Below are 12175 nucleotides of genomic sequence, written 5' to 3'. Positions count from 1 at the left end.
AACTTTTTCATGGTTTGGTCTATGTCAACTGGTATTTACAGTAAAATGGGGCCAGTGTCACACAAAGAGATTTTAGAAGCTGGTTAAGTGAGGTGGATTTCGGCTATCAAAAATTTGGGGTTGTGGATTAAGCTTTTGCAGACCAGGCAGTCTGGTGGGTTCGTAAACAAATCAGGCTGGAAAGGCTGGCCACAGGTGCAAGGTTTGCCAAAAGAGGGCATTCAGGTTTTATTTATTTATTTTTTTGGGGGTGGGGGTGACGCAGGTTGGAGGGGCTAGGGCTCACACTTTCTCTTTCTATATTATTCGTACCAGACTTCTTTAATTTGATTAGACCAGCTTCTGTAATTTAATTTCTTGAAATTTGTTTTCGTTGTATCAACATTGGTGCTGTATCCTTGTTCATTTTGGTACTGCAGTATATGTATTTATTAGTGTTTTTCTGTAAAGCAAGTTAGTGAAGTCTATCATTGTTATGTTCGTTCTTCATTCACCTTTTCTTGTTTGAGAAGCAGGGGGCACTGGATGGTCTTGGTTGATGCTGCAAAAGGATGTGCCACAGAACCACCAGATCTGTCTAAATTTCCAGTGGATTTTCTTGTCATTTCATTCTACAAGGTGACATAGTTGTTTACACCTATCATTTTCCTTCGTATAGAGGCTACTAGCTGTGGTCTGTGGGCTGGCATTTATTCCTCCTTTCGTTTTTGTGACAGATTTTTGGTTATCCATCTGGGCTTGGTGCTCTTATTGTTCGATCTGGTATGATTTGATATTATTTTCCCATAGATAATAAATACCCCTTATTTTGCATGTTTACTTATCTTATGTTCATGCTTTTGTTATTGATGACAATATGTTACTTATTGCAATTGTTGTTTGGTTAAACCTATGGTTCTGTATATGTAATTTGTAGTGTTGATTTACAGCTTGCTTTCTGTTCCCCGTGCACCAAACTTCAACATTGTTTAGATTGGCATGGAGCTATCCTTCTGGCCAGATGATGGTTTGACTGGTTTATTCATCTATCTGGCCTTGTTTGATAAGTTTGACCGAGTATTTAACCATTATGGTTGTTGTCTTAGTTATTTTTTGATACGTAAGGTAAAATTAATCTTAACTTATCTTGGTTTAATCATCTTCGTTGTCTCCTTGCCAAGATTCAAACAGATTTCTTTCCTAAAATTTAAAAGAGAATAAATTTCAAAGAGATTTATATTAACTCTGTTTTTTACTGAATTGAGATCTAGAATTAAGTATTCATGAAGTTTGTCTGCTCCATAGATGTTTTCCATAATGATTAAGCCTGTGTTTAGGGATTTGTATTCCTTGTTACTTATCTCCTTTTCTTTAATATGTTGGTTTTTATGAAAAAGATGATTTTGAGGATATTATAGGATGTAGGCTGGCTGATGGCCTGAAGCAAATCGGCCGCCAAAGGTGAAAATTAGGGAAGTCTGGAGATGAGGAGATTCAAATATATAGGCTAGCTATTAAAAGATCAGATCAGATCTAGAATCAATAGCCAGATTTTGAAATTTTGAAACATTTTTTTTTGATTGAATAAAAGTTCACCCAAAGGAAGTGAAGGGGGAGGGAACAAAGAAAACAGATAACTTACAAGATTCCCTGCCTTTACAGAGGGATAGAGGCAATGGCCTTGAAAAGAGAACGAGCAAGACCTCAATAGACAACAAACAGACTGATCTGGACAAAGTGGACTGTCTTGGGAGATTACATTTGAACCAGGGGGAAAAAAGGAAAAAAAACAAATGAAATGTTCATTAGTTACTTTTACTTCCTTGTAGAACCCCTTTCTGCATGAGTATGTGTAATTTAAAGCTCTAGTTTATTGTTTGTTTTCTTTGAAGTTTAGTTAGATTTGCTTTCTAATTTAAAGATATCTAACTTGATGATGCTTCATCTTGTTCTGAACTTTTATGTACCATACTGTGAAACTGCAGAATCTGCAGAGTTACTACAGAAGAAGTACTTTGGTGGAGGTTTGTGAATTTCTTTACTTTCTCATCATTTTGATTTTATCTGATACTCTTAACTATTTGTTCTCTGTACTGAATTTATTTGATTCTATTTTGGTCCAGGCACTGTAGCTGCATGCATTGCGGACATTGACTTTGTTAGGAGAAGGAAAAGTATTGAGGAATCATTTGAGGATGGCTCACAGTCATTCTTGAGCATAGCTGCTATCCATCATGGGTTCAGAATAATAAATTCTTTGACTGTATCCGCGATAGCCCGGTATGTCAATCACTTGGGATGTTAATTCAATAAATATAGTAATTAGACGAGAAAAAAATCTAAGAGCACATTCGATAACAGGCTAGGGAACTGTTTTCGGCATTCTGTTGTTCTCATTGTATGGAAAAACAACCAAAAATGTGCTTGGCGAATTGGGTCGTGCTATCATTCTTAGGAAAAGAACATATCTAATGTTTGTGCTTGAGAAGGTTTTTGGCAAAACAACTTTGTCTTGTTTTGTCGTTCTCAAAAACAGGAAAAAAAGAAGGAAAAACACACCTTTTTTTTTTTGACAAAGCACGATTCTCTCTCTCTCTCTCTCTCTCTCTCTCTCTCTCTCTCTCTGCTTCAGTGAGAGACAAATGAAAATTGGTTCTCAAAACTTTTTATTTTCGGTTGAAGAAAGAGGAAGCGAGAATCCAGTACTTGACTGGTTTTCTCCCCTCTGTTTGTACTTGTGCCCTTGTTGTTTCAGTAATTTAATTATTTATTCATCAAAAAAAAAAAAAAAAAAAAAAAAAAAAAAAAAGACTAAAGAAGCTTAAAGGGGTCATCAGTAATTTCAGGAAAGTCCAAGGTTAGGATAGTAATTTCAAAAAGTACAAGTAATAAGGTACTACCTATGGTATAAGACTAGGAAGCATCAATAATTATCCCTAAAAAATTGATGTACTAGTTACTTTATACTAAATATTTTTTTTTGGTAAAAACTTTATACTAAATATTTCTGAACAGTCTTTGGGTTCTTGTATTTTTAAAATTTAAAATACGATTTGGTGCATTAGACCTTAAAAAGCTTTCCTTATTGGGTTTGTTTTATATATGTATTAATGGCAGTCTTTGTCATAAAAATAGTTCTTAGGAATAAAAATAACCAAATACCAATTTGTTCCACACTGTTCTCAAACATTCTGGGAAAGGTTTTACCAAATAGTCAAAACGATGCTCAGACCTCCGTTCTTTGATGAGAATGCCAAAAAAATGAATTTGGGAAAGAACATTGTTCTCAGGAAAGATCTTTACTAAACACATACTAAGAGATCTCAGGTATGTTTGTCCCATCAACTTGAATTAATGAGTTTGCTATTTTAAATTCTTTTTTCATTCTACTTTTTGTTCAAAACAAGCTGTAATCATAGCTTCAATATTTCTCCCATATCTAGAATGAACTAAAAGAAGCTGGCGTTTTTGACCTCTAGGAGTTATAAATGGTGTTTTTTTTCTTATACATTTTTGTCATATTCAGAATTTAGATAATTTTTTTTTTCTATCAATCATTAAACCATTTTGACTAGGCCATGTTTGGATCATTGGGAACTTATTGTACAATGCATATGTCGTGACGCAGCATTTTCAATATGTTTAGACTGTGTTGTCTGAATGTGTATGTTATGCCTCCCAAGTGGTTCTGCTATCTGGACCATTGGGCTGAACAGTATGGTTATTATTTGTATCCAGAAAACATGTGCATGTACCAAAATAAAGCCTTTTTTAGGCTGATTTGCTGAGCAACATTCAGTGTTTGAGATTTGACCTGGAGAAAATATAGAAAATGGACCATAAAACTGTGTTTATCATGTAATTTGGGACATGTTTCATCTGGAGCTCCAACAATGTCTTCCCTTGATAAGGCTCAACTAATAGGTCTCGTCCCTTGGCCAAGTTAGTCTGTTTCAATACCTGCATCCCTCATCACAACTTCATAGATTTGTGGTCATCTCTCCAGCTGCCTCTCAGACTCAGGGCAGTATACTTTGATTGCTTGCCTCCTTCCTGCTGCCACTGTTGCAATGTTTCGAAAGACAAATATTTCTTTTATGTGTGAGGGAATGGATTTAGGTTGGCATGTCCTTTGCCAGTTTGCCTTCTTGTGATGTGGTGGGTAAGATGGCCTGGCTGCTATAAACCATATATGGATGTAGTGTAATTCAAGAAATGATCATCTAGTTCCAGGTTTTTCCAACAATTTGGGATTCTCTTTCTTTTGAAGTCAAAAGCAAGTTATCCATGGTCATATTGTTATGTCCTAAGGGCTCTCTCTCTCCTTTCTTTGGCCTTTTGCCTCCTTGAGACGATAGAATTTTGCTTTGTTTGTATTGTTTGCTCTGTATATGTTTCCTATTCCCCTTTTATAATACCTCCTTGTTTTCTCCTTCCCCTTTTGATAGTAAACTTTTTTTATGAACCAAGATTAATATAAGTAAATAAAAATACTTTGCCACGTTCAATGGTGAACCATAAATGCCCCTATACGGTGAAGTGGCTTTATCCAAATTGAAGGATTTTGAAGAACTAGGGGCTGACCTAAGATAACTTTCGGAGAAGTGTTGAGAAGGGATACGCATAACTTAGGCCTTGTATGTAGTATGACCTCAAATAGATGGGACAAGCCTTGTTGTTGCTGTTGTTGTTGTACTTTGCCTTCCACCGAGGTCTCTAGAAGCAAGACAAATATCACAGTTAGTTATTCACGACATAATTTAGTGTAACCTTATTGTTTATTCAAGGTTGGTATCATGCATATTTCTATGTCTTTGCTTTGGACCCAACTTAGTTGTGAAAAAAGCTGAGTTGGACTGAGATTTCTGTGAGTTGGTGTGCTTCTTTTAAAGGTAAAATTAATGTAAAATACAGAGATAGTATCGAGATCTTGCTGAGATACTCAGATACCACCAGGACCTCGCCAAGATTCTAAGATTTCATTGAGATTATGTCTACTCTTGGTTGAGATTTTTTCTATTTCTAGTCGAGATCTTGGTGGGTTTCTCAATCTATGGTATTATGTACATAGGAGCCTTTATTGTTGTTGATGCTGTTGAGTTGTAAATTTCTCTTGTGTGAATGGCTGATGTACTGTTTCTTAATTTTTGAAGGCATACATCTTCTCTTTCCACTTATCTGAAGAAAAAGCTTTTGTCCGCAAGGCATGCTAATGGAGCTAGTGTTTGCTTGATCTGGGGGAGGGGAAACCCAAATGTTTTTTTTTTTTTAAAATTTTGTTTTTTTTTTTTTTTTTTTTTTTTTCTTCTTTTTTTTTTTTTTTTTTTTTTTGGGTTTTTTTTTTTTGGTTGGTTTTTTTTTTAAAAAAAAAAAAAATAAATTATAATTAATTTTTTTTTTTTATTTAGTTTTTTTTTTTTTAAATAAAGAAAAAGTAGAATGGCTTATTGATCCATGATCTCAAGCCCTTTATTTATAATTAAGTGGAAAGTAGAATATTACAAGGAATAGAATTCTATATGAATACAAACTCTAACTTAACTCCTATACAAACTCTTATTAGACTCCTAATAGAATCCAACACTCCCCCTCAAGTTGAGGCATAGATATTACTCATGCCTAACTTGCCTACAATAGGAAGGAAATCTCTTTCTTTCAATCCCTTAGTGAAAACATCTGCTAATTGGTCTTCAGATCTTACAAAAGGCATGCGGATAAGCCCTTGTTCCAACTTTCCTTTGACAAAAAACACTGTCAATTTCAATGTGCTTAGTTCGATCATGTTGCCTTTGGATTATTAGCAATACTAATAGCAGCCTTGTTGTCACAATATAACATCATGGGGTTTGGAACTTGGACTCCAATATCTTGCAGCAAGCCTTTCAACCATAGTAGCTCACAAACTCCACGAACCATAGCCCTATATTCAGCTTCAGTACTAGATAAAGCTACCACATTCTGTTTCTTACTTCTCCAAGTAACTAGATTACCTCCAATAAAGGTACGAGTAACCTGAAATTGACTTCTGTCTGGAGATCCAGCCCGATCTGCATCGAGTGTATGCTTCTACTTTTAGATTATCGGTGGGTGACAAAAGTATTCCTTTTCGGGAGTTCCCTTCAAATCTTTGTAGTATTACGATAATGACCTTCATATGAGCTAAATATGGATCATGCATGAATTGACTCACTATACCTACAGCATAAGCAATGTACGGCTTTGGTGTGAGACAAGTAGATAAGCTTCCCTACCAGCCTTTGGTATCTTCCTTTGTCCTTTGGTTCTCCCTCTTTTTCTTTAAGTTTAGCTCCAACTTCAATAGGGGTATCAACTACTTTACACCCCAACATTCCCACTTCGATAATAGATCTAGGACATACTTTCTTTGGGATAGGAATATACCTTTATTTGATCGAGCCACCTCAATCCCTAAGAAATCTTTGTAACTTCCCTAGATCTTTAATTTCAAACTCTTTGCCAAGATAGTCCTTCAACTTTTGAATTTCTTCACCATCATTCCTGTGATGACAATATCGTCTACATAGACAATGAGAAGTGTGATGTTAGTACTTGACTTCTTGACAAATAGTGTATGATCAGCATTGCTTTGCTTGTACCCAATAGAAGTCATTGCCTTGAAGGCGTCCAAACCAGACATCTAGGAGACTGTTTTAACCCATATATTGACCTCTTCAATCGACGGACTTTCCTGCTGATGTGTCATCGGAAAAACCATGTGGGATTTCCATATAGACCTCTTCTGCTAACTCCCCATGTAAGAAGGCATTCTTTACGTCTAGTTGGTGCAAGTTCCGGTGTTTGTTCACGGCTTCGGACAACGGAACTACGACGGTATTTAGTTTCGCATTGGGGCAAAGGTCTCACGATAATCAATCCCATAGGTGCAGGTAAACCCCTTTGCAACTAGTCTAGCTTTCAACTTGTTGGTGATCCATCCATATTTTGTTTAACCACAAATACCCATTTGCAGCCCTTGGTTTTTTTTACGGAGGAAGTGTAACCAGCTCCCAAGTGTCATTTTTCTTCATTTGCTGCATTTCCTCTACCATAGCTTCCTTCCATCTCTTATCAGCATAGGCTTCCTGCCAACTTTTAGGAACAGATACAGATGACAGAGAGGATATAAAAGCACGGTAGGAGTCAGACAAAGAGTTATAAGAAACATATTTAGCTATGGGATGTTGAGTACAAGATCGACCCTTTTCTAACACGGACAATAGGAAGATCGGAAGAAGATACCTCGGTAGAATCGATTACGGAGCGGGGAGGCTGAAGTGGTAACGTATCCCCTTTCTCCACTGCTTTAGCCGGTTGTATTTCTTCCTCGATAAGTCTGCACCTCTTTATTTTGGTCAATCTGGTTTTGAAAGACCCCAACAGTGTGTCTCACAGGAGTGGTCTCCCCTTGGCTAGGTTCTTCACATGGTTCAGAAATTGAAGGGGGAGGATTAGAGTCCTCGGGTATCTTGGCGAAGTCTCCCCACAGTCGGGGAAACTCTTCTGGGACTCTTAAGTTGTGTTGGTGTGTGAAAGGAAGATCTAGAGTCGGAAAGAACACCTCTCCTCTAGGACTCTCCCCCTGGAGAGGTGTATAGTAAGGGCAAAACTCATGAAAAAGTACATCCGTGGATACAATGGTTTTCTTGGAGGGAGGATGATAACATTTGTACCCTTTACGAGTAGCGAGAATACCCCAAAAATATGCGAGCGTAGGCTGCGGGGAATAACTTACTACGGTGGGGTGTGATTACGGCATAACACACGCATCCAAAAACCTTTGGGGAAATAACAAAAGAAGAGGCTCCTTGAAGAATCTCATTAGGACATTTAAAACCAAGTATCCTACTGGGCATCCTATTCATAAGGTAAGAAGCAGTGAGAATAGCATCACTCCAGTACTGGTCAGGTACATTCATAGCAATCATAATAGAACGGGCTATCTCTAAGAGATGCCGATTCTTCCTTTCGGCCACCCCATTTTGGGCAGCCGTATCAACGCAACTAGTCGATGTATTATGCGGAGTCGAGAGAGATATCTTTGAAATTCACCATCAATATACTCTGTGCCATTGTCAACTGCGAAGGATCTTCACGGTGGCATTGAGCTGAGTTTTAATCATATTATGAAAATCACGAAAACATCGGAAAACTTCATTTTTTTGTTTTAAAAGATAAATCCATGTAGAACGAGAGTGATAATCAATAAAAGTAACAAAGTACCTATGGCCGATGATAGACACACGTCGGCGGGGACCCCACACATCGGTATGAATTAACATAAAAGGAATATTTTTTCTATTATGAAGAGAAGGTAAATAAGTAGAGCGAGTGCCAGCCGCGAAAATGCGGGCTTCACAAAAAAAATCATCCTCATTCATGAAGAAACTAAATCGGGAAATATTTTCTTAAGAGTTCTGAGAGGGGGTGACCTAGCCTACGGTGCCCTTGATGAAGGTGCGATATTACCGAATGGACTGATTAGAAGATGTAGTCGGAAGTAGAAGTAGATCCTTCGATCGGCTCGAGCAAATAAAGTCCATTGTCTAGTTTACCACGTCCAATCTCCTTCCCCGTTACCGGATCTGAAAGACACGATAAGATGGGAAAAATGTCACTTTACAATTTAAGTCATGTGTAAGGCTGGCGATAGAGAGCAAGTTAGTAGAGAAAGAGGGAACATGTAATACTTTAGACAAAGACGAGGGATGGAGAATGTTGAATGGTCCCTTTTCCAGCAATGGAAGAATAGGAGCCATCGGCAATTCGAACTTTATCCTTTCGAGAAGTTGGAGAATATTGTAAGAAAAAAGAGGATAAACCTGTCATATGATCTGTGGCTCCGGTATCAATAATCCAAGGAGTAGAAAGCGAAGAAACTTGGAAGCTTGTAAAAGTTTTACTGAAGTAGCAAGGTAGGAGTTGGTTTGATTAGTAGAGGAAGCGATGGTAGAGGCTGTACCGGCGGTAGAAGATTGCGAGAATACGTCGCAAAGAAGTTAACTCCTCTGTGAGAGACCAACATCGCGCGAGAGGTCTTTGTGGAAAGCTGTCTCGAGAGATATGAGCTTTCGATTTTCCTTTTTTTTGTGCTCTTTTTTCTCAAAATCAGCGGGCTTCCCATGGAGTTTCCAACAATTTTCCTTAGTATGATAGGGTTTGTGACGGTGCTCACACTTGACAATCTCCTTAGCCGGATCAGATTTAGTGCGAGCAATTTGTAAAGCTGATTTCTCCAAAATAGGAGTATGAAGCATGGCTAATCGGCGACTTTCCTCACTGTGAACAAGAGCATAAGACTGTTCCAGTGTAGGAAAGGAGAACGACTTAAGACTTGTACTACGATCGATCGTACTCCACGTTCAAACACTGCCGAGAAGTCATATACTCGAATCTTATCAATGTGCTTCTTATAAGTCGCCACATCATCACTGGATTAGTGGGGTGATAATCCCCATAATGATCCAACTCTTGCCAAAGAGATCGCAACTCGGCATAATAGTGGGCCACGATCGGTTCCTTTTGGGTAGTCTCATGAAGCTTCTTTCGTAGCTCATAAACTCTGTGCATCATTCCCAATTGTCCATATGTTTCGGTAGTAGCCTTCGATTTGGGCAGCAGCGTATCAAGTAATAGATATCCACGGGCAATATTTGGAATCATGGAATTCAAGAGAAATGACATAATAAGAGAGTCATTCGAGATCCATTTTTCTGGGAAAGCTTTGTGGTAGAAGGTTTGATAGTGGTGCCCGTAATGTATCCAACAAGTCCTCTTCCAGCAATAGTTAAGTAAGCAGATCGTGACCAAATCAAATAATTTGTCCCATCAAATCTTACCGAAAGAGGATGAAAATTTGGGTAATGTTCAGGGCCGGTGGGAGCAGTAGTACCATCGATAGTTGCCATGTTGAAAAAATTGTCTGCAGTTCTTCAGTCACCTTGTGAAAAAAAAAACTAAAACGTCGCACAATGCAATAGCCAAACAATGATATGATCAAATCTCCTTTTTCCCTCTTCTTCTTCTTCTTCTTCTTCTTCTTTTTTTTTTTTTTTTTTTTTTTTTTTTTTTTTTTTTTTTTGAACCAAAGAAAAATTCTGGTCTGGTCTAATAGAACCAGAGACAAAAAAAAAAAAAAAAAAAATGGTTCTGGTCTAGTCTATTTTGGACAATGAACCAAGAATTGAACCAAACAATGAACTAAAGAACCAAATCAGAAGTTGAACCCAAAAAACCAACCAAATAACAATCGATATCTTCTTCCACACACCTGAAAAATCAAAGATTTATGTTGCGCACGATTGGGAAGATGATGCAGCAGCAGTAAGGTGAAGGCGATGGCGATGGTGGCTTCTCTTCTTCTTTCCTTTTCTTCTTGGTCTAGCCCACTGTGATTCAGTTTACCTAATCTCAAGAAGCAGCAGCAGGTTGTGGCCTGCGATTCTGTTTTTCTAATCGCAAGAAGCAGCAGCAGGTTGTGGTTCTTCTTCTCTTCTTCTTTCCCTTTTTTTCTTCTCTGGTCTTCTAGGTGGAACTGAAAAATAGTGCAGTGGTGCGGTGCGATGGGTTTGAAAAGGGAAAAAATATCTGCCAAACGATGGTTGCAGAATTAGGTTGTTGAAGAACAAGAAAAAACTGCGAAGGGTTTTGGAGAAAAAAAATCTGCTGTGGGTTTATAGGTTTGAAGACACAGAAAAAAATAGAAGAACATACTAATCGAACTTAGGCTCTGATGCCATGTTGAAAGAAACGATTGTAGTAGAATGGCTTATTGATCCATGATCTCAAGCCCTTTATTTATAATTAAGTGGAAAGTAGAATATTACAAGGAATAGAATTCTATATGAATACAAACTCTAACTTAACTCCTATACAAACTCTTATTAGACTCCTAATAGAACCCAAAAATAATAATTTTTTTTGTTTAAAATATTAGGCTTTTGTTTTTTTAAAAGGGTTGTTGGGTTGGAAAAAAATATGGGGGGGCCTTTCTAAAAATTTATAAAAAAGGGGGGTGTGGGGTGGGGGTTGTATTTTTTTAATAATATTTATTATACCCCCTTGCCCCTCTTTTTTTCCTTTCTTTCCCCCCCAGAAAAAAATAAAAAAAAAAAGTCCCGCGCCGAGAGGAGAGAGGGAAAATTTTTTTTTTTTTTTTTAAAAAAAAAAAAAATTTTAAAGAGAGAGAAAGAGGGTGGTGTTTCTTCTTTTATCTCAATCCTTTTTTTTCTTTTTTTTTTTTTTTATTTTATTTTAATAAAAAAAAAATTTTTAAAAAAGGGGGGGGTTTCAGTCAGAACAGTGTAAAGTTTCTTGTTCGGGCGAAAGCCGCGAAACAAGGATGGAAAACACGTCTGATTCCCTAGACCAGGTCCTCTAATTCTAATATATTACTAATGAATGAATGCTGTACTCATCTTTGTACTCTGATCTGCTGGTTAGGTCTTAGGACAGCATTGGATGGTGTTATGAATGGAAAACAGGGAATGGAGTTTGAATGATAGATTGGATTCTGAGATGGATGGTGCGCAATTTCAGGGGCTGCTAGTGAGATATGGGGATATGAAGGTCTTAGGAGTCATGGGCGTGTTTTACAGGCCCAAAAGCTCAATGTCTAGGCTAAGTACAAAAAGAGGTGAATTAACTAGTTTAATTGAATGCTGAAATGTTTGGATGCATGACCCCGGTCACCCCCCTCCTCCTTGCCCTCCCTTGCCTCCAGCACCCTACCCTCTGTCAGCCACCTCTCCTTTAGCCACCACTCCTGCTCTTCCTCCTCAGTGATCCCCCACCCCTTAGATTTCTCTCATTCTCCTTACCCCCATCCCCTCTACGAATGTAATACATCTGCATCATTTTCCTCCCCTGACTGTTGGTGGCTGCATCACTGCCTTTTGCTCAGCCATTGTCCTTGACGATAAAGCTTCTAATTGGAGCTGTTACTTGGTGGCAAGGAAAAAATTTCGATCGATATGAACATTTCGACCTTGGAAAAGGTAACCTCGAAATTTTGACCGACACTGGATACTTTTTTCCTGATTCTTGAAAACTTCAATTTCGAACCTCAAATGCACTCAAATTGATTTGGATTTTTGCATACTAGCTATTTCAAGCATAATAAACACTATAAAACTATTAGTTTACTAAAAAACTACTGAAAATGTAACATCCAACATTC

General features: G+C 37.7%; 1 protein-coding gene across 1 annotated transcript in view; it reads left to right on the top strand.

The window, feature by feature from the left end:
- The window catches only part of ABA3 (molybdenum cofactor sulfurase (LOS5) (ABA3)), a 90446-nt gene that overhangs the window by 16063 nt on the left and 62208 nt on the right, over positions 1 to 12175 (top strand). The window contains exons 10-14 of the mRNA XM_089136021.1: positions 516 to 618; positions 717 to 762; positions 1965 to 2003; positions 2103 to 2259; positions 5133 to 5235. Coding sequence (XP_088992147.1) covers positions 516 to 618; positions 717 to 762; positions 1965 to 2003; positions 2103 to 2259; positions 5133 to 5235 — 448 coding nt within the window. The remainder of the gene's footprint in view (positions 1 to 515; positions 619 to 716; positions 763 to 1964; positions 2004 to 2102; positions 2260 to 5132; positions 5236 to 12175) is intronic.

The sequence above is a fragment of the Hakea prostrata genome, chromosome 9, assembly GCF_041222555.1.
Source record: "Hakea prostrata isolate BN-2017 chromosome 9, UWA_Hpros_2, whole genome shotgun sequence".
NCBI lineage: Eukaryota > Viridiplantae > Streptophyta > Magnoliopsida > Proteales > Proteaceae > Hakea > Hakea prostrata.
The sequence above is the reverse complement of the archived record's forward strand: the minus strand, read 5'-3'. Positions and strand labels throughout refer to the sequence as shown.